The 21,186-nt window shown below is 39.8% G+C and overlaps 4 protein-coding genes across 8 annotated transcripts in view; 2 read left to right on the forward strand and 2 right to left on the reverse strand.

The window, feature by feature from the left end:
- The window catches only part of esamb (endothelial cell adhesion molecule b), a 59,005-nt gene extending 52,144 nt beyond the window's left edge, over positions 1–6,861 (forward strand). For both annotated transcript variants that reach the window (XM_079513973.1, XM_079513974.1), the window contains exons 5-7: positions 4,445–4,567; positions 4,742–4,871; positions 4,996–6,861. In XM_079513973.1, the coding sequence (XP_079370099.1) occupies positions 4,445–4,567; positions 4,742–4,871; positions 4,996–5,464 (722 nt within the window). In that variant the 3' untranslated portion in view covers positions 5,465–6,861. The remainder of the gene's footprint in view (positions 1–4,444; positions 4,568–4,741; positions 4,872–4,995) is intronic.
- Positions 6,862–6,946: 85 nt separating this feature from the next.
- acad8 (acyl-CoA dehydrogenase family, member 8) lies at positions 6,947–13,296 on the reverse strand. Its single transcript, XM_079513976.1, has 12 exons — positions 13,134–13,296; positions 12,637–12,737; positions 12,102–12,271; positions 11,713–11,822; positions 11,545–11,621; positions 11,312–11,449; positions 10,925–11,060; positions 9,300–9,397; positions 9,013–9,165; positions 8,782–8,884; positions 7,351–8,639; positions 6,947–7,135 (listed from the first exon to the last, which is right to left on the reverse strand). Exons 1-11 carry the CDS (start codon positions 13,246–13,248, stop codon positions 8,584–8,586), a joined length of 1,257 nt encoding a protein of 418 aa, XP_079370102.1. The 5' UTR covers positions 13,249–13,296; the 3' UTR covers positions 6,947–7,135; positions 7,351–8,583.
- A 180-nt stretch (positions 13,297–13,476) lies between these two features.
- On the forward strand, positions 13,477–17,123 carry thyn1 (thymocyte nuclear protein 1). 4 transcript variants are annotated; one of them, XM_079513978.1, is made up of 8 exons: positions 13,477–13,632; positions 14,628–14,675; positions 14,780–14,976; positions 15,793–15,861; positions 16,041–16,133; positions 16,212–16,307; positions 16,411–16,561; positions 16,694–17,123. In XM_079513978.1, the coding sequence occupies exons 1-8, from the start codon at positions 13,620–13,622 to the stop codon at positions 16,738–16,740; spliced, it is 714 nt and encodes a 237-aa protein (XP_079370104.1). In that variant the 5' UTR covers positions 13,477–13,619; the 3' UTR covers positions 16,741–17,123. The 4 variants fall into 4 exon arrangements, with proteins under 4 accessions (XP_079370104.1, XP_079370107.1, XP_079370106.1 ...); XM_079513980.1 differs by having other exon boundaries at positions 13,558–13,632; positions 14,555–14,675; XM_079513979.1 differs by lacking the exon at positions 13,477–13,632 and adding an exon at positions 14,129–14,238.
- Positions 17,124–17,272: 149 nt separating this feature from the next.
- Positions 17,273–21,051, reverse strand: LOC306932252 (vacuolar protein sorting-associated protein 26B-like). Its single transcript, XM_079513977.1, has 6 exons — positions 20,368–21,051; positions 20,093–20,249; positions 19,488–19,652; positions 19,138–19,313; positions 18,530–18,672; positions 17,273–18,402 (listed from the first exon to the last, which is right to left on the reverse strand). The coding sequence occupies exons 1-6, from the start codon at positions 20,588–20,590 to the stop codon at positions 18,265–18,267; spliced, it is 1,002 nt and encodes a 333-aa protein (XP_079370103.1). The 5' UTR covers positions 20,591–21,051; the 3' UTR covers positions 17,273–18,264.
- Between the last annotated feature and the right edge of the window lie 135 nt (positions 21,052–21,186).

Below are 21,186 nucleotides of genomic sequence, written 5' to 3' on the forward strand. Positions count from 1 at the left end.
AAGGCGTTAGAAGAAATGACACATTGGCCTATTATAGCGCCACCAGGAGGCCACAACCTGGCCCGAGGGGGCACAGGTCTCCACCTAGTTGTATATCTATCTCCCTGCTCTTAATGTTTAATGATGGTGTTTAATTGTGCTGAGCAGGGAGAAAAATGTAGCAGAGCCGAACGCTAAGATAAAATATTATATGCACACTTGTATTCACATTCTATCATAAATATTGGTTAAATCTATTTGTGAGTTATCTGACTGAATTTAAGATGTTAAATGCAATGTCAGAAATCCAGAAAAAAACATTCTGTTCAAGGTGGTATTAGGCTTATTTCCCTTTCAGTTGAGTGTTTCAGCAGCGAGCTGGTTGAACTCTAATTCCCTTTCAGTTAAGTGTTTCAGCAGCGAGCTGGTTGAACTCTACGTTTGAAGAGATGTTTCTTGACTACATTAGTTAATTCATACTCTTCTACCTCTAACCACCTATTACAATACTATCAAATATTGTATAATGTATGCCGCACTTATGAATAAGGTTGTTATTAAGTTGTGATTAAGTATTGCCCGTTGGATGTTTATGTAAATTACAATGCCGATGCACTAAAGTAGGAAAGTAGAATGTTGGATGTGCGGTGACATGAGCTTATGAATATTACTTACCATCATTAACATCAGATTCCTGTCAGTCCTGTCCTGTCATCGCTCACTGAACTACACTGCTACAGTATGAACTATGAACTCATGGAAATAGCTGAGTCAGCTGGCTCTCTAATAATCTGCCACAATACGGCTAATCCTATTTCACAGCTGTCTTTTGAGCCTGGGATTGAAAACCTAGAGAGTGACATGTGCATATCATACTCACCTGCTTGTGTTTTTATTACTGTAAATTAGTTTGATTTTCTGTCAGTTAATCAAAGCATCCTCATTTACATTTTATATTGTTCATCTTATGGATTGCTTTTTCATGATGATTTTTACAGTACATTCACACTCTTGGGAGGAATTGGCACAAATTCAAATCTAGATTGATTTTGTGGTATAGTAATCTAACATTTGTACTACAATACAGTATATGGCCCTAACCAGTAACCACCACAACAATGACAGTACAGATTATAATGTAACTGATAATTAAATACAAGACCAAGCCAGTTCGATCACCCCCAGGATATCCAGGATAGAAACAGATGTGAATCATGTGATGGTCTCTTTCCATACTGTCCCACTAGGCCGAGGAAGAAATGCCACTTGAAAATGTTCAAATCGGCCTGAATGCTGGTGCTATAACAGGCCGTGTTTTTACGTATACAGTAACTGCACCGGTGTAACCGTCTTTAAATAAATACTTTTTGAAATGTCTATGGGAAAAGTGCATTGGGATTAATTTCCTGGGCCTGGCGTCGTCATGACAGGAGGCGGGACTGCGACGCTCTATAGCGCCACCAGGATGCACTTTTTTTTTAAAAACACATGTTTATATTAGTCCTACACATTTTGTCCAAACATCACAAACGTTCCCGTCCTGGTGGAGACCTGTGCTCCGAGCTGCACTTTTCTAGTGCAATCCCTCAATCTCAGTCCAATATGATGCATGCCAAATGCATGGCGATTCTATGCACACCCCTTTCTCCTTGTAAACCCTGTGCCACAGATCTGATGAAATGCTTTATTGTGATGTTCCAGAGTGGATTTTAGAGGATTTGTGTAAGTCGCTCTTAATGTGCGTTTATTCTTCTTCTGCTTGTGTTCGCAACACATGGCATTTTAAAGCCAGATGTGCCAAGCAGAACAGATGGCAATACCTAGCTGGGACTGACGCACACAATCCTCTGCTGTGTCATGGACTAATTAACTAAAGGATTTTTCAGGTCCCCATTCATCGATCTTTAATTGATATGCTTAGATCTCAGAAAGAGAAAGAAAAACGGTGTTGTTCTTGGTTAATTACTTAAAGGACCACTTCACCACTTTTCAACATCTCTTCATATCCTCACTAATGTTCATGATAAAACACCACCATTTTTTCCTACTCAGTCTGTGTCCCATAGGAGGGCTGTGGGCAGTTCGGACACCCGTCCACCAGTGACATCATCACTAGGCAGATTTTTTTTTAAACAAGATTTGTTTTTAAATATATTTAGATTTTTATTATCGTGAGAACGATGGCTTCAACTTATTCATTGCAACTTTTCAGGAAAAGAAAGCCTGCCGTTTCTATTAGCTTGGATTCACCATCGATGATGTCACTGGTGGACGGGTTTCTGAACTGCCCACAGCCTTCCTATTCTTCACTTGCACAATGTAGGAGGCGGGACTAAGGGGGACTTCCTGTTGGGATATCACCCCTGTGTTTGCTTCCTGTCCATCGGGAGTGCATGTAAGTCAGTCATTTTCTACGGACAATTATAGTATTTTCTCGTCACTTGTAATTTTTTTAATTAAGTTTAAAAAAAACTTTTATTCATATGGTTCATTAATTTACCATTCGTTTTTATCGTAATGTTTTATTTAGGGTTTTTTTCTCAAGGGGAAAGTTGTATGCTCCAGTGCCTGTCTGTGCTGCTGCACTATACATACAGGAGTACAGTACAGTACAGTACAGTACAGTACAGTACAGTACAGTGGAGTACAGAACAGTGGAGTACAGCACAGCACAGTGGAGTACAGTACAGTACAGCACAGTGGAGTACAGTACAGCACAGTGGAGTACAGTACAGTACAGTGGAGTACAGCACAGTACAGTGGAGTACAGTACAGTACAGCACAGTACAGTGGAGTACAGTACAGTACAGTACAGTACAGTACAGTACAGTACAGTGGAGTGCAGCACAGTACAGTGAAGCACGGTACAGTACAGTACAGTACAGTGGAGTACAGTATAGTACAGTGGAGTACAGTACAGTGGAGTACAGTACAGTACAGTGGAGTACAGTACAGTACAGTGGAGTACAGTACAGTACAGTGGAGTACTGTATTCCACTGTACTGTACTGTACTGTACTGTACTGTACTGTACTGTACTGTACTGTACTGTACTGTACTGTATTCCACTGTACTGTATGTATAGTGCAGCAGCACAGACAGGCACTGGAGCATACAACTTTCCCCTTGAGAAAAAAACCCTAAATAAAACATTACGATAAAAACGAATGGTAAATGAATGAACCATATGAATAAAAGGTTTTTTTAAACGTAATTTAAAAAATTACAAGTGACGAGAAAATACTATAATTGTCCGTAGAAAATGACTGACTTACATGCACTCCCGATGGACAGGAAGCAAACACAGGGGTGATATCCCAACAGGAAGTCCCCCTTAGTCCCACCTCCTACATTGTGCAAGTGAAGAATGAGACACAGACTGAGTAAGAAAAAATGGTGGTATTTTATCATGAACATTAGTTAGGACCAATTATAGGAAGAGAAGTTGAAAAGTGGTGAAGTGGTCCTTTAAGCCTTATTTTTGTACTTTGTCGTACTAATATAGCCAATCTATAAACTCACAACACATTACACCGGGATGCATTGTAAGCTCATAGATAATATTTGGAGATTTTCCCCTATTTTATCAAAGTAAATTAGACATTTATTATACATTACGTTTCTTGTGACCTTTGTCCATTACACTTACGCTCCATGTAATGTAAGCAGGTAATCTAACAAACACAACTGGGAGAGAACAATTACTTGATGTTTTTACTATAGCTCAATCAGACATAAAGGATCTCTGTGCTGAAAATAATGTATTTACTTAATAATGTATTATTAAATATAGTGTAATGTGTAGTTTGTGTACAGCTTGTTGTGTTTTACATACTAGTATGTACGTACAGTCGTACACCTATGTTTGTGTCTAAAATTAGTGATGTTGATGTTAATCTAGACATAATCTACTAGCCCATTGGTTCCCACCCTTTTTATACTGAAATACAGCCCCAGAAAATAGTTGGCTCTCCAAATTAAGTGCCACCATCATAACTGATGTTAAAATACAGGAGCCTATACCTCATTCATTCATTCAAACCTTTATTTATTCTCAAAAGACATTGAGGTACCCCTCATTTGCAGTGTCGTCTAAGTCCTCTAAGTACTGTAGCACCGTTTAAAAACAGTTGCAACTTGCAGATAAGTGGGGGTAAGTCTGCAATCAAAGATTTAAATTGACCGTATGTTATGAGAGAATTTAAACTGCACAGTAGGTCATTCCACGTGGTTGGGGCACTAAAACAAAAGGCTCCCCAACTCTGTGTTGGGACCTTTAGTGTGAGCCAGTGACTGGAGCGTGTCCTATGTTACAGGATTCCAGTCCAGCAGAGCTTTAATATACAAGTATTTCCAGTGGTTGGGAACCTCTGTACTAGCCTAACCCTTGCTGTCTGTTACTGTGGATTATCGTAAACAGCTGGAATGGACCTAAAGTGTTTGCAACTTTGTGGTTGTCTTCACAGATGAGAGACAAGGAACCCTCAGGCTGAGCAACCTGACTAAGAACATGTCAGGGAAGTTTGTGTGTCGAGCTAGCAACACGGCTGGCTCTGATAGCTGCTCCATCAACCTGGAGGTTATTACATGTACGTACATGCTAACAAGAAAGCCATATGAATTATGTCATTACTGTACTATGTACAGTAGATCACTTGAACATTATTACTGTGATTCTTGATAGTGAGAATGAGCACAGTAAAATTGCATATGGGTCCAACTCTGGGTTTTACAGCATACCCCCTCTGGCTCTTGTCCTTTAGCCTCCAATACAGGCATGATTGCAGTAGCTACATTGGGGTCCATTGTGGGACTGGTGGCCATGCTACTTTTCCTTATCTTCATACTGAGGAGGAATAGGGACACAGAGGAGGAGATTGCCAATGAGATCAAGTGAGATTTTCTGTGTTGAAAGTGAATAATTTGTTCCGATTTGACAACATCATATATGATTTTTTTCTTTTTATGTCTAAATCTGTTGACTTTCCCCCTGTTTCTCTGTCTGGGTTTACCACAGGGAGGATGCTCAGGCCCCTAAACGAGTGTCTTGGGCAAAAAGTAACTCAGGCTCAGACGTTATCTCCAAGAATGGCACGCTGTCTTCTATTGGCACAAGTCCTCAATCCCAAGACCCCCATCAACCCAACTTCCACTACCCATATTCCCCTGTGTCATCCTCTGACATGGGCTCTATGAAAAATGCCTACCAGCTTCCGCCTGGTGAAACCAACCCTCTTCAAGAACTCCCGGGGTACAACCTCAATAGCACCCCGTCGCATAAGCTCAGGCCTCCTAGCATGAATGGTGGCCCCCGACACACTCCTCGGAGGCCAAGGCCCCCCACCCCCATCAGGACTGAAGGGGCCCAACCTCAGGTGCCACATCCCCTCACCGTGTCCCCACCAATCAGCTGCATGTCTCTGACAGATATGGGAGGTGTTACCGTGACGGTACCCACTAAGAGTCAAGCTGGCTCACTGGTGTAGCCGCGAGGAGTTGGATGTTTAACACCTTTGACATTTTTAAATAAAATAAACAATGATAGCCTGTTTAAGAATGGAGAGACACAATGCCTTGGAATGGAATGCACTTTTTTTTTGTTAAAGAAAGAAGAGGAAAATATCTCACACTTAACTTTGGTCAAATCATACAAACTCCAGTCCTGTTTGTATGTATAATGTTGTTGGATTCTGAATTACTAGAGAATTGCCTACTGTTTAATACTATATATTTGGTTTATAATTGTATGAACAGGTTTTCAGAATGGTCTTTTGCACTGTTAAGATTACATATAGGTATTTATTTACTGTAATGTACATGATATGCCACATGAGTACATGAATTGAATTAACTCCCCATTATTCCTGGATATTTCATTTGAATTCGTTTTGCAACAGGTGATGTTTTTATAATATAAAATTGCATATTAATCAGGATAATCAGAAACACATTGCATACTTGTATTGCCATGTATATTATACTGTAGAGTGGTCATATCTGACACTCTGACCTCTCAGGGCAAAAATACAGCAAAACCACTGTTCAGGTATTTCATACGGTAGGATCTAAAAATTGGTTACCTCTGCTCTCAAACACCGGCTGGCGCCTGGCATTCACTGATAGTTACTTGTGTTTATTACACAGCTTGGTTGAATGCTTGATTCTGATTGGCCAATCGCTGAATTCAGAGGCTTATTTCTTGATAATGACCGATCAGCTCTAACAGGCCGCTGTCAGTGTCTAATCAAAGACTCTGAGCACCCATCAGCTCTGCTTGATTTTATGTTGTATCCAACATGACAGGCATGTAAACACACAATGTCATGCAGCTTAACATTGCTCTCAAGAATGCTTTTGAAAACATTTGAAATGAGAAATACACAATGCAGTAACCGAACATTTATTCTATTTGATCAACACTTCCTTGTTTACCCAGTGCAACACAGTGGAATACTTCCATTACTGTAAGCAAGGAAATACTTTGTTTTGTTGTTACTTTGGGGTCCATTTATTTATTCATTAAGTAGCCTTGTAATATGGTGATTACTTATCACCCTGTCAGGTTTTATTTATCAACAATGACGGGCTGGGCGACAAGTATCCCTATCTGCTAAGGGTTCCTTTTTATCACTGGCCAATGTCAATGTGGTACTTATGAGGTCATATGTATATCCACACTGCCCATTATGGTAGTTGCATTGTACCGGAAATGTTTAAGTGTAATACTGTTGAGTTTGATGGTTATATTTAGTTCATGCCATTTAGAGTTCCGGGACTTTTTCAATAAACACCATTCTCAAGTTACCATTATTTGAATCATTCAGAGTTATAGTCACTTCAGCTGTGTTACAAGAATTTTCACTTACGTTTTTCATATACACTATCATGTAAACACAAGATTAAAATTAATGAATATCAAACACTGTGCCAAATAAAATGAATATTTCTGCGATATTACAGTTTAACACTTGAGATAAAAATACATTTTATTTTATTGGAGTGCGATAAGGTTTGTTTCAAAACAGCATTGCAATATCATATTACCATGATGCCATAAGAGTACATACACCACAGTGCTACCAAAGAGCACTCAAATACATCTACAGTACAGTGCATTTCACACTTTTTCATAGGGCCTACAAAAGTCAACAAACATACTGTAACAGTAAAGGTGGCCTTACACTAGCCGATAATCGGGCATTTTTTGACGCTCGGGGGGTGCCCGACTCAATCGATCTGCTCGGGGCGCGATCGGGATCGACCCGATCAACATCAAGCATGTTTGATATTTGCTCTGCCCCGCTCCGATTATCCTGTAGTGTGTGGTGCTATCAGATTTCAGATTGAAAAGAATCGGCTAGTGTAAGGCCACCTTAAAGTATAATAACCACAATCAGATAGAAATAAAGGACACTTTAGTGTGGAGAAACAATTTTGACAAAATTGCTGAAACAAATCTCAATGAGCAGCTTTATAAACACTACCAAATGCTGAGAAAAGCAGGCAAATAGATTTAAGCTTGCAGACAAGACAATATCAGTCACATAGATACGTAGATGGATGGGCATGGATTTAGGTCAAAACTATTCAATGACGATTATTGCACTGTTTAAAAATGTGATCTGCAAACATTTTCAGAGGTGGTGAACATATGCATAAAAGCACTGAATGTGGAAAAAACACAGGTGTGGAAACAAACCCTGGGGACCCAAATGACGCCTCTATCTGAACTACATCAACTATGTTTTAATAAGTTTGAAAGCCTAATATTTCTGTACCTTTGGATTAGTCTCTCAAACCAACCTACTGTATATCTTGCACAATCTTCGAATGCTACATAGGCAGCCTGGGGTTCTGTTATGACTTTTTCCCCTTTGTTTCTTCTCTTGTTATGACTTGTAATTCCACTCTTTGTTCCTTCTTCATTGAAGTTTGCAATTCATGGGTTCATGAAGTAATGCTTGACTCCACTGACAGCGAAACTATGCGATTGTGCACCCACTGTGAGAAGGACGGTTTTGGTCTCGATCATGAATATTATATAATATGTCAAATGAACCATCACAGACCAGCAGCGAAGTTCAGGGACCCTTGATTTACACAAATTAACAGGCAAAACAGAAGTTAGGCAGAAGCATTGAAAATTGTGGAAGCATACAGTACACGTGTCTTGAGAGACTACCTGCAGATATTAGGAAACCAGTTAAATGGTACATCTCAAGTCTCTTATTTTATATTTGCTTTACTATTACCTTGCTTGAAGCTGTTCTGGTGTGCCATTTTTAAAGTTATCCCAAAGCACTTATTTTTGCACAGAGGAGCGAGGAGGGATGGGGGCTACCATTTGTATCAGTGTGAATATACAATACAGTAACAGTAACGGCAGACATTGGCAGCAGATCCAGCTGTGCCGCCGTAAGAAACTGACCTCACTTCACATTCTTCTCCTCACATGATGAGGGAAATGTGGATGCAAATAAAGAGACTTGGGATGCATCCAAAAAGTAACAAACCAAAAGTAAAAGCCTTCACAATAGGCCACCACTACCATCACTATATAAAGAGGAGGTCCATTATTTAAATGTCTATGGAATAAATGTAATCATCAAACATCTGTCAGCAGACTTCTGGCAATTATCATCCTCATCACTTCATTTGTTCCTAAAGAAAATGAGAAAAGAATTGCACAAGTATTAAGTCTTGAAAATCCCTTAGAGCCAATGAAAATCCATATGTAGTAGTATTTCATGTGAACTGTGTATTTCATGTGAGGTCATGATATCTAGCTTTTCAAAATGCTCACCTTCTAGAATCTGGTGTACTCTTACGTCACGGACATACTGCTGTACTGCGTAGTCTTTCAGGTAACCATAGCCACCATGCATCTGAAGAGCTTGGTTGCATATCTGTTATGTGAACAGATGCACAAATTTAAAATCTAGATTCAAACATTACACATTGTAGTTGTAATAGACAAGGAACCATCTACCATCTATTTTCTTTACTCAGTAGAAATTATTTTTGAGTTACTCACATTAAAGCACTCATCTGTGGCAAAGAGCTTGGCCATGGAACAGAGGGAGACAGCGTCAGACCTGCCCTCCTGGAGTGCTCTCGCAGCCTCGCGCACCAGGAGACGTGACGCAACTAGCTTGGTGGCCATTTCTGCCAGCTTGAACTGTAGAAACTATACAGAGAACACACAGAAAGACGACAAATAACTCATTTTTGACCAGCAACACCATGTTGACTGGGCCTAAAGTAACTAAGGAGTATTTGGATGATTACGTTGACTGCTTTAATGATGGGATTGGTTATTACCTGGTTGTTGGAGAGCGTCTCTCCGAACTGTTTGCGTACCGACACGTGATCACGTGCTAGCTGCACACAGGCGTGCGCTGCACCAAGAGAACAGGAAGCTGTGGACATGAGTGCCAGGAAGTGTTTTAATAACTTGAAGTCAAAGTAAAAGATTTATAGACATGTATCTAGATATGTACTTCTGGTGATATCTGAAAGGCTAAGACTTAATATTACAGTATATAACATTCACGATGGACACCTTCAAAACAGTGAATGACACATTCACATTCACAGTAAACACGGTTTTGATAATTACTTGCGCAAGCAGAGTGTGCAAGTAGTGTAATCGGCTGCATATGTCGGTGACTCAGTGGTGTCCATCGGCCAATCAGGGATTGGCTGATGACGTAACCAAGGTACGTTTGGTGATCGGTTGGGTATGTATGTATGTCGGGGTTGGTATAAGGTCAATAACGGGTCTAAAGGATTTAGAACAGCAGTTGTAATAGACGTTAGTAGCAGTACTTGCACGCCATACGTCCGAGCATAGACATGGTAACGCCCCGCCTGCCTCCGATTGGCCTACCGACACTGCCCGTCTTGCCTGTCCTCCGAGATGCAAGGGTACTCCGTGGTGGGAATTACAGTAGTACAAGTACAAGAGAACGGCAACACGCGACAGTAAGATTTCTTCCTCAGCCTAGTGGGAATATGCGTGCAGCTTCACCGCAATCGGGCGCTGTGTTCATGATTTGCGCCATTTTTTACAAAACGGACAACTCCTGAAAACTTTGGAAGCCAATCTTAGACAATCAGGATGGAATATGAGAAATCAAACAGACCAATTTGCGTGAGATTTAGATACAATCTGAAGGAGTAATATCCAAAAATGTGTTTTATATAATTCGGCCTCTTGGTGGCCCTATAAATAGCAGATGTGAAAAATGTAGGTCAAAGGTTTTTCCTTGGCCTCTAGGGTGTGTGCACAAAGTTTTACACAGATCGGCGCAGTTATAGGTAAAAGGTTAAAACATGAATGGGCCACCATAAGGCTGATGTAAAAAATGTCAAGTGGCATTTCTTCCTCTGCATAGTGGGAATGTGCCTGCAAAATTTGTGCCTCCGTTTTCATGATTTGAGGCATTTTCAAAACGGACCAATCCTGCAAACCGTGGAAGGCAATCTTAGCCAATGGGGATGGAATATGGGGAAGTGGACAGGTCCGTGTTGATCACATAACTATAGAGATGGTGTATACCGATTTGCGTGACGTATGGATAAAATGTGTACGAGTGATATAAAGAAATGTGTTTTGCAAAAATCTGCCTCATGGTGCCGCTATAACAGGCCGTTGTGGAAAAATTGGGGCAGCGGTTCGTCGTTGGCATCCAGGGAGTGTGTGCACAGTTTGGCATCGAGACGGACGGACGGGCGGACACACACGTGCAAAACATACTCTCCCATGCCTTTGGCCTGGTGGAGACAATGAATATCTCTAGTTTTTAACGATGGAAATGAATGTCTATTTGCAAGACATCTCATTTGCAAGGAAAGCATTTACTGAACATGTATACAGTACATGTAACATTACCAAAACAATAACGTTGATAATGGCTGGCGTTTTCATAATCTGTCCCCCTCACCAATATTGATCCTGCCTCCATTCAAGCCCTTCATAGCTATGGTGAAACCCTGTCCTTCCTGACCAAGCCGATTGGTCACTGGAACGGGACAATCCTCGAATATCACAGCTCTGGTTGGCTGAGAGTTCCACCCCACCTTGAAGAGAGAATATTAATATGATATAGTCCTCTATTCTGAACCATGAATATGACCAAATTCTGCCATCTAGTGGATATTATCCATGGCATATACTGTATCTATTGGGTAGTAGTAGTAGTAGTAGGTACACATGGTCAATAAATGCTATATATTTTATGCACAAAGACAGCACTGTCTTTCTCAAATGCAACAGTATACGGGATTACGGGAGTATACCCAGTATTTTATCAACAATAGTGCCTTCTTACTTTTTTTTCTTTCTTGCCAAAACTTAGTCCTGGTGAGCCCTTCTCTACAACCAGGCAAGAGATGCCCTTGGCTCCTTTCCCCCCTGTTCTGCACATCACTATATATACATCTGTATCTCCACCACCACTGATGAATGCCTAACAAAAAGCACATGAAGAGATTAGTAGCATATGGTTCATTATGATCGTATACATACATTGTACCTAGGAAGGAACCATTCAAGGAAAAGTACCTTAGAACCATTCAAGATGTAGTGGTCATCATTCAGTCGTGCAGTAGTGAGAAGTGATGCTGCATCGCTGCCAGCCCCTTAACAACATTTCAAATGGGATTATTATGTCCTTAATTATGAGCAAGAGGATCCATGAATCTAAGGTTATGTGCCATATTAGAGACTAACCTGGTTCAGTGAGACAATAGGAACCAAACGTTTTCATCAAGCAGAGATCAGGACAGTACCTCTCCCTTTGCTCAGTATTTCCATATGTGTCTATCATCCAATTACACATGCTACAAAGAAAGAAACATACCAATGATTTGTCATCAGATAAGAATTTAGCTAACAACCACCACACCAACCTACAAAGGAGGGGGAAACTCTTTTTTTGTGTGTGCACTGCAATGTTAAATTAATGTACCTACATTCACAAAAGGGAAAATAAAACAAAGAAAATCTGTCATTGAAAGAAACCTTCCAATAAATAAATAAATAAAATTGTATCAAACATATCTGTATCTTACTTGCGGATGCTGATATACTCTAAGCTGACAACAATATTTGTATCTCACTTGTGGATGCTGATATAAGCTGTGGTGCTGACACAGCCTGTGGATAAGGCCTCAAAGATCACTGATGTGTCCAGACGAGATAAACCGGATCCTCCCACCTCCGGTTGAACATAGATCCCACCAAACCCCAATTGGGCTGCCTTCCGCATTGTCTCCACTGGAAATATTTCCTAAAATAAAATCACATATTTCACATCTTTAATGAATCAAGATGGTACATTTTGCAGCAAACAGAATGTATAAATGCCTTCTGTCAAACTTAGAAAAGAATGTAAGTGAATTAAGGCTGATGGCAATGTCCAATAATTACAAATATTTCACTCTACTCCTGTATAGCTTTGAGATGTTACTTGCATTAACTAGGGACAATTTGTAACTGTAGGTGGTGTTAAACAAGCTAAATCATAGATAGCTCAATACTGCCATCAGTGGGTGGCGCCAATGTGTAACAACCTTGCTATAAATAAAATTGCATTATTCCAGTATTATAATCATATATTGAATCATCATGAGTCTTGTACTACTACTGCCATACCTTTTCGTCCCACTCAGCCATGTTTGGAGCCATCTCATTGGCTGCAAAGTCAAAGGCCATCTTCTGAAACTCCTTCTGTTCATCTGTGAGTCCATGGGAAGCTACAAAAACCATAACCGTTACAAAATACTTTGTTAAGCACTTTTCTCACTTCACTTGATTCATCTTTTGTATCAGGGGCCTCTGGTTAGGCATTCTCCTTTCCTCTCATAGTAATGTGACATATTAATATATTGAGAGTTAAGAGAGGTGTGCATTGTGCAACGCAGCCTCTGAGTGGGTGGGTCTGGAGGGAGGACAACTGTCAACCAATGACAAACAAAAAGTGCAACATATTGCAAGCCAGCAGTAGTATTGTATATTAAATTATTATTATAGTTTCTCGAATGAATATATGACCAATGTGGCCATTCAATTCAGTTGGCAATTAATGTGCTAAGTCAAGTGTCATCTTCAATTATAAAGCTTATTTGCAATACCTCTCTATAGGGACTTACGGTCGATGCATGAAGCTATTCCCCGTCTCTGCAAGTTGTTAAATATTAAACGCTGGTTTCTTCCTATGCAGGACCTCAGTCTGACAACTCTTGCTAACGTCCTGGCTGCCGCCATCTTTACCTTAGTGCAGTAAGGCAGTTGTATGTCTTACGTCACCCACCGCGCTGCTCAGGGGAAATGTAGTTCCATAGACGCCATACACACGTCAAACGCTTTTACCACACTATGGCTATGACATCTATCAGATTCAGAGCTTGAGGCGGGACATGAGCTCATAGTCATATAACTATTCATGAGCTCATCTTAATACGAATAATCTGTTATGTATCAACGTCGGTCATGTTTGTAAATTTGAGTTGAAACAAAAACAACGAGATCGGGACTGGCGTACATTAAAACGAGCGCACTACAACAAAGGCAAAGCGCATGCTCTGATTTTGTGCTGTTCTGACGTCACAACCGCGGGAGTGTGGACTGTACAGTGGATGAGTGTAAAAGGTATCGTTTATGCATAGGCTAAATTATCAGTTGTATTGTTTTATTGTTTTTAGAATTTAGAAACTCAAATAGAGGGTGTTTGCGAATCACTCTAGCTGACTGTTTACAAGAATTGTGTATTGTGTTTATCAACGTAACAGCATACATAGTTTAAGAGCTCACAGGCAGTTCCTGTGCCCACATCCCTCGACCAAATTGCTTTTGCGATCTGCTTGTATTAAACAACATTAAACTCACCAACATTGCAGCTGTAGTGAAAGCTTGAATTGTCCTTTCAATCTGCAAAGCGTTTGTTTGATAAAAATCCACCGTAGACATGTTATGAGCTACTTTCTGTCAAGAAATTCTGTGCAGGTTTTTCTAAGTGTTGGAGTTTGGAAGCACTCGTTTTTATTAACGGGTCGTGCTGCGCTGCTGCCTCCTCCATTATGTGCAAATTCGAAACAGGTGGTATGCAGGGCCGTTCAGTGACTTCGACGAGTGCTTCCGAACTCCAACACTTCACCTGCACAACATTTCTTGACAGAAAGTAGCTCATAACAACACAACCATCGCTTTGCAGTTTGAAAGAGGATACTTCAAGCTTTCCCTACAGCTGCAATGTTGGTGAGTTTAACGGCGTTTAATATAGTTTAATGCAATCATATTGGACTTTTCTGTTTGGATGTATGGGCTGTCAAGGCCAGAAAATAGTTTTTTGGCTCTCAGAGTCTCAGTAGGCGTTCCCGCATAACTTCCTGGTTTGATGATGATGTCACGCACATCGCAAAAGCAATTTGGATGAGGTCAATGGAGGGTATTGCAACTCTAGATTCATCCCATTATAAAATAATCTAGAATTGCAATTAAATTGCGGCTACCCCAGGGCCGGGGGCAGGGTAGCTGAATCTGTTGCAGACTTTTTCAATCTTATTTTTAACAGACATATGAAGTGGGTATCTATGCGGCCTCCCTCTACCCTACTGATGTTTTCATCCAATGTTCTTGTAATATAGAGATGGCACCAAAGACAAGAGCCCGAGGAGGGGTCACAAAGAAGTCAGGTGAGTGCTGGGTTGAGAAAACAATTGAATGAATCTATCTGACTGACAGATTATTTTGGAATTATCCTACCAAAGAACTGTGTGCTTTTTCCCTGACAACACAGTCATAGATGAGCCTAATGTAAAAGATGACAGTGAAGAGATCCCTACAAAGTCAACAACAAGGAAGAGGAAGGCTTCATCTTCCGAGGAGTCCAGAACGCTGGAGAAGACAAAAGAAGTTGATAAACAACCACAGTACTGTCACTGGTTGATGAAGTCAGAACCTGAAAGTCGCTTTGAGAATGGAATAGATGTAAAGGTACAGTAGCTAACTGACAACATAAAAAGTATTGTTTTTCTTTCCGTCAAGCAGCACTTGTTGATATAGGGGTGAGTTAATTGAACAAATAGATTTAACCGGTAATAACAAATCTACATCTACATCACACGCATTGAGCTTGTAGATTGGCAAAGTATAGGGCTTATAATAGATTTAGTTGATTATAAAACATTAATATTCTTAATAAATTGTAAAAGTAATCAATAGAATAATCACTAAGATAATCGATAGTTGCAGCCCTACTTCAGAATCATTGTTTTGTTTTGCTTTAGCTTTTGACCCCCTTTTTCTCCCCAATTTAGTCATTATGCCTTTTCATTCCTCACATCACTGCTGTTGTATCCTACTACTGACTCACCTACACCTACCAATGTGGAGCCCCACACCAGGAGGACCCGTAGAGCCTTCGTCTTGGTCCTACCGCCCAACACCACCTGCTGACAGATGCCGCCCCACGTGCACATTATGTGCAGTCCCTTCCCTCCTCCGAACACGGGCTAATTGACTATATTCACACAACGGCAATTTTGCTCTCACGTCATATTTGCGGGTTGGGAAGAAATTCTACCCTCAGTACCCTGGCTGGCACTCGGAAGTGCAAAGGGGCCGCTGTGTGAATATGGTGAATTGTGACGCTCAACAAAGCCTAATGCACCATGGTGGAGGGTCAAATCTCTTTCTTTTTTTTACACTAGAACTGTGACCGTCGGGCACCGACCTTTTCAGGTCTACTTACATTGAAATTAGCCTCTGTTTTTAGAACTTGCTCAATATATCTGCTGGTTCTCTCTACAGTTTGGGATTGAGGACCTGAAGGCTCTTCCCAATCATACTGGATGCTGGGATGGTGTTCGCAACTATCAGGTAGGCCTACTGCTGGTAGATTAAGGCATTGATTCATGTACTGTAATGACAATAATTGTATGATCAGTTGAGGAAACAATGCTCTGAGGGTGCCTTATGGTTGGTATACTGTAGCTATATAATCATTGGTTCTATTCTCCCTGGTAAAAGTGCATGTCTCCAAAATTGTCATCCTATAGGCCCGCAACTTTATGAGGGACATGAAAGAAGGGCAACTAGCTTTCTTCTACCACAGCAACTGCAAGGAACCTGGAATAGCAGGAATCATGATAGTAAGTCTGTCTTTTCCAAATGACACTAGCAGTGTAAAAGCCACAGATGTTGCAGGTCAGTTGTATTATGTTTTCTAGATTGTGAAAGAAGCCTATGTGGACCACACTCAATTTGACAAGAAAGATGTCCATTTTGATGCATCCAGCAAGCAAAGTAACCCTAAATGGAGCATGGTAAAATAATTATGGAATAGTGACCTTTGTAATTCATTGACTTTTTAGATATGAATCAAGTTGATCAGGGTTGAACCTTTTTATATTGCTTTTTCTGTCTCAGGTAGATGTGCAATACCAAAGAATGACAGCACGTTTTATTTCTCTGGCTGAGCTTAAGAAATATCACCTGCAGCACATGGCCAACGGAGGACCCCTGAAGGACATGGCTCTCTTCACAAGAGCAAGGTTGTCTGTGCAGCCTCTCACCAATGGTATGTAGTGTAGTTTTGGACCACATATTTTAAAGTTTCCTGTAACTTAACTTTGTCTTACTTCACATTGTTCTCTTTGGTAGACAGTGGTAAGCAGTAAGTTACAGTAACCTCATTGTCTTTCCCCTCCAGAGGAATTTAACTTTGTCCTGAGTTTGGAGGATAAAGATCCACTGTGAAAAAATTGGTTGTGGAGTGATGCTTTGAAGCAACAAATGTTAAACCAAATACTCATTTGTATTTTCCTTTTTAATAAACATTTAAAGAATATTATTAAAGGTGATTTCTTAGTTACGAGTGATTTATTTTAATGTCTGTACAACTGCACTTGTCTTATTCACTTGAGATTAAAACACTATTCACATTTCGGTTCTAGGACCTTCATCAGGTTGTCTAACATTTGAAAGATAACCTGACGAAGGTCCTTGAACTGAAACATAAATTAACAGTAATTACTTAAATTTGAATTGCAAGTGAATAAGACGTGTGGGTGTTCTTTGTCGACCCAGGATCTTCTATGCACCTACACCATACACTCATGTTGTGCACAAAAATGTCACTCTTTCAGCTTAGTGGTCAGTCAATGTTAATGAGATATTACAATTGTATTTGGTATGTTTAAAACTATTTGTAATGTTAGACAGATTGCATTTTTTTTCCAGCATTAAACTGTAAGCTGATGCACACTTTAATTGAGCAGCAAATACTAGCTAGTCAAAGGTTTTCAATTTATTTCAGTAGAGGGCAATGGATGATTAGTAATTGGCCACAAAAGATAGTTCTACTGTACATATCTCAGGTTAAAAGTCTAAAATGATGTTAGAGGCAATAGGATTTAGTTTGCTAGATATATTTAGGCACAACATTCAAGTCTCTAATGTGGAGGATACACAAGACTTATTCTATCGGACCCCGGATACAAGTACTTTACACCCTCTTATAACACCACTGGAATGCTGAGGTAAAGCATGTGAAACTTAATATTTAGTTGTTTTGTGGCACTGTGTGTACTGCATAATTATGTGTACAGGAGGTCAACAGGGCACAAGACAATCACAAGTTGATATAGCTGCTCTTATTTACAGGTCATAGAATCTAGGGGATAATTATGTCATCTTGCTCATAAAAGGAAAAAAAATCATTGTTTCAGAGGCCCACTTCCCATTAATCATTTTTTCTCAATACAAATTAATTTTAACTAACTTCAAGATAAAGCAGTGCAACGTTTTCATTTCAGATTTCCTAAGAATGTTAGGAATGCCTTTGATTAAATGTGGAATGTTGGAAATTAATTTCATTTCTTTGAAATTCCACAAATACCATATTCACACAAATCTGAGTTTGATAAAAGTTAATATACACAAAGCATTATTGTGTAATGGATTGAGACAAACAAAATGTTGATCACATAAAAATGAGGCAATACCTTTTTTGTGATATTTCACACAAGGTCAACAGATTTAGTTAAGATTTAGTTTTGATTTAAAAAAAAAAAAAAGTTGACGGAAAATACTTGCAGCGGCCAGTAAGGCCACTTGCAAATGGCTGATACAGGCGACTTTTCATTGTTCACTTTTGTCTTCTTCCTCCCTTCTTCAGCAGCCATAACAAAGGAGGGCTACTTTATCTGATATTGTGAGGTGGCTCTATTCCTTCACAGATGCTGACGAAGCTCTAAAAGAGAACGGTACAGGATGATAACACTAGCCGCTTTCTTCCCTTGCTGCCTGTTCCAGTGCACTCTCATTGGCAGCAGAGCCCTCAAACCGCTGAGCTCCGATGGTGGCCTGGTGAGACATACTCTTCCTCACCACATCTCCCTTCCTCCACAGTGTGATTTCCTTAAAAGAGAATGAAGATAAAATAAATGAATAGACTCATGTTTAATAACATTAACTTAATTTGACTTGCTCAGGCTATCCTTGATGTTTGGAATGTAAAGAGTATTTGCCCATTTGAATTAAATACCTGCTGTTTGAAGTAGCGCCTTTCTTCCTCGTCAATCAGCACAAGGTTAAGGTAGTAGCGTACAGAGAATTTTTTGTTGATGTCTCGCATTGTGGGAGTCATCTCATAGCCAGCCAGAAATAATCTAATTGGAATGGACTCTCCTTAAAATGAATACAATAAACCAAGTGAGGTTGGTGAAAACACTGCATCTTCATAGTCAGACTCAGTAGTAATGATGGGTTAAGGAAGGACATAAGCCTCAATCAAAAAATATTTGACTCTTAAGGAGGCCTTACACTAGCCGATTTTTTTCAATCTGAAATCTGATAGCACCACACACTACAGGATAATCGGAGCGGGGCAGAGCAAATATCAAACATTCTTGATGTTGATCGGGCCGATCGCGCTTTGAGCGGTCGGGCACCCCCCGAGCGTCATAAATGCCCGATTATCGGCTAGTGTAAGGCCACCTTAAGTCTACACAGTAAAATCCTTCGTTTTAATTTAACTGTTAAGTGGACTACAAATGCGTCCATTTTTACACAAGGTTAAATTAACACAGGATTTTACTGTATTGGTTCTTGTTTTATCATGCTGTGTTTTTGAACCGCTACAAGGTCATTTACCTCTGACCGGTGCACCATCCATGATCTCGTACTTGGCTATGGTGTCGTTTTCATGGTATACGCTTGGTCCGGTGCCTGTTGTCTCTCGTTTGATGATATCAATCTCCATGTGCTTAATCTTAATCCTTACGAGAAGGAAGTAGATTTTCCCCACAATGACATCTTTCAAGTGGTACCTGTGTGGGATAGTTCATAATAGGCATCAGAAACGTTATGGTAATTTTATTTGACTAAAAGGAAGTTATGAGGTAATTAATTATAATAACAATTTACACTATTCTCAAATTGTATATAGTGACTTTGGTGGTGAAGTTATGCAATTATTAGTGCATAATATTCTCAAGACTTACTTGGATTTGTTATACTCAAACTCAATATGGAGACAGTCTTCAATTCCAACTTCCATTTTGATGGATGAGTTGAGCTCTGGGTATGTGCTCAGTGTGTGGACAACAATATCCATCTCTTTACTAATATCATTCAGTCTTCTGCTGACTGTAGCCCTCAGAAAGTATCTGAAAATAATAAGAAGAGATAATGAGCAAAATAAATCACCTGGAACAGAACTGTTCAGAGAAACTGCTGCAACAGTGTCCATCATAACAGACATGCATGTAAAACAGTAACAGCCAGGTTGGATTATTAACTTATTTTTTGCTGAGGAAAATGCAAACAGGAAAAAGTCTGCACAATAGATAATGCTCCCATGAACATTTATCGGTTTACCACTTTGGTGGTAAACCAATAAATGTTCATGGGATAATTATACGGTGTGCTGCCTTTATTTTTCACGAGTTCTATTATTTAGCACTGCTGTTGTGTGGATGTATGTGGTTTTATAAACTTTTTGAATAATGTAAACATGACATGGAAGTCAGTGGTACACACAAAGAGAAAGTCAGCACACTAAAGCTGCACTGACTGCAAACCATTTGTATTTATTTGACTCCTTTACCGTAGCTTAACATTCTGGCCTGTGTAGGACTCATATGGTTTCTCCACATGAGTGAACTCAAAGTCAAAGGTCTGTGACTGAGTTAGTTCACCAGGTCTTGCAAGATCTTTCACCAGAGAAACAAACTCATGATGGTTTCCCCTATCGTAGTACAGCTCTAGAAAGGAAAACAAAGAATTGTCAACAACTATTTCTAGGGTTGTAAAATGAAACATAGGGGGTTCGTAATCATATTCAAAGATTCTGAAATCGTAATAATTTGACATAAAACCCACCTATTTGACCAACAAATTCAATTTTGATCCCTTGATGTTCCAGTCTCTTTCCAGGGTTCTTGAGTGTCACGTTCACCTTACCACTAACCGTCTCACCATCATAGAAAAGGAAGTATTTGTCTTTCTTTCCATCTTCAGTCTTGTGTTCTGCCTTCTTTCTCGTTTCAGCATCATTCAGAACAACATCAATTTCTGCACTTTGCCCAAAGCTGAAGAAACTCATTGTAGAAGCGTATCTGTCGTGAACCCGGCCGTGTACAAGTGACACGTACTGTACGTTACTCTAACTTATTTGTAAAGTAAGTCAAGTTATTTAGCAGTGACTATACATTCAGAATGTTATGCAACACCTACAGCCTATACGACATCAAACCCCAATAGAATTGGAGAGAAAATGTTTATCCAGGTTAAAAGTCAAAGATATTTCAAATCATTTTAGCACTACATGTCCTCATCATTTCCATCGATTAAGAAAAAACAAATCCGTTATGGTTAGACTACGTCTAATACTAAGCATATGAGGTGTTCTTTTTTTACCATCTGTCGAATTTAGCAACGTCAACAACCATTAAAGTCGTCTAAAATGTATTTCCTTATGGTCAGTCCGTATCTTTTCTTAAACAGTAAGATGTAATGTAAAATGTTGTCAAATGATCAGGAAGTACGCCAGAGCTGCGTCAGCAAAAATACTTCCGGTTCGACTATTTCAAAATAAAACTCCTTTTATGTTCCTTGTTTAATACGTCGTCGTACGACGATGTTCCGCGCGCCAGTCCAGTCCCAAGTCAAACCTCTATTAAACCGCAAGGAAACCGAAAC

Source organism: Electrona antarctica (genome assembly GCF_951216825.1).
Source record: "Electrona antarctica genome assembly, chromosome: 11".
In the NCBI taxonomy this organism is placed as follows: Eukaryota; Metazoa; Chordata; class Actinopteri; order Myctophiformes; family Myctophidae; genus Electrona; species Electrona antarctica.

Coding starts and splice junctions, on each gene's coding strand:
- LOC306932252 (XM_079513977.1), bottom strand. CDS start 20,590: ATGAGTTTCTTCAGCTTTGGGCAAAGTGCAGAAATTGATGTTGTTCTG. Junction 18,673..19,137: donor GGATGGTGCACCGGTCAGAG/GTAAATGACCTT, acceptor ATTCATTTTAAG/GAGAGTCCATTCCAATTAGA. Junction 18,403..18,529: donor GGCGCTACTTCAAACAGCAG/GTATTTAATTCA, acceptor TTCTCTTTTAAG/GAAATCACACTGTGGAGGAA.
- thyn1 (XM_079513978.1), top strand. Junction 16,308..16,410: donor GTAACCCTAAATGGAGCATG/GTAAAATAATTA, acceptor TTTCTGTCTCAG/GTAGATGTGCAATACCAAAG. Junction 16,562..16,693: donor TGTGCAGCCTCTCACCAATG/GTATGTAGTGTA, acceptor TTTCCCCTCCAG/AGGAATTTAACTTTGTCCTG.
- acad8 (XM_079513976.1), bottom strand. CDS start 13,248: ATGGCGGCAGCCAGGACGTTAGCAAGAGTTGTCAGACTGAGGTCCTGC. Junction 11,622..11,712: donor CTATTGTCTCACTGAACCAG/GTTAGTCTCTAA, acceptor AATGTTGTTAAG/GGGCTGGCAGCGATGCAGCA. Junction 11,061..11,311: donor TTGGCAAGAAAGAAAAAAAA/GTAAGAAGGCAC, acceptor TCTCTCTTCAAG/GTGGGGTGGAACTCTCAGCC.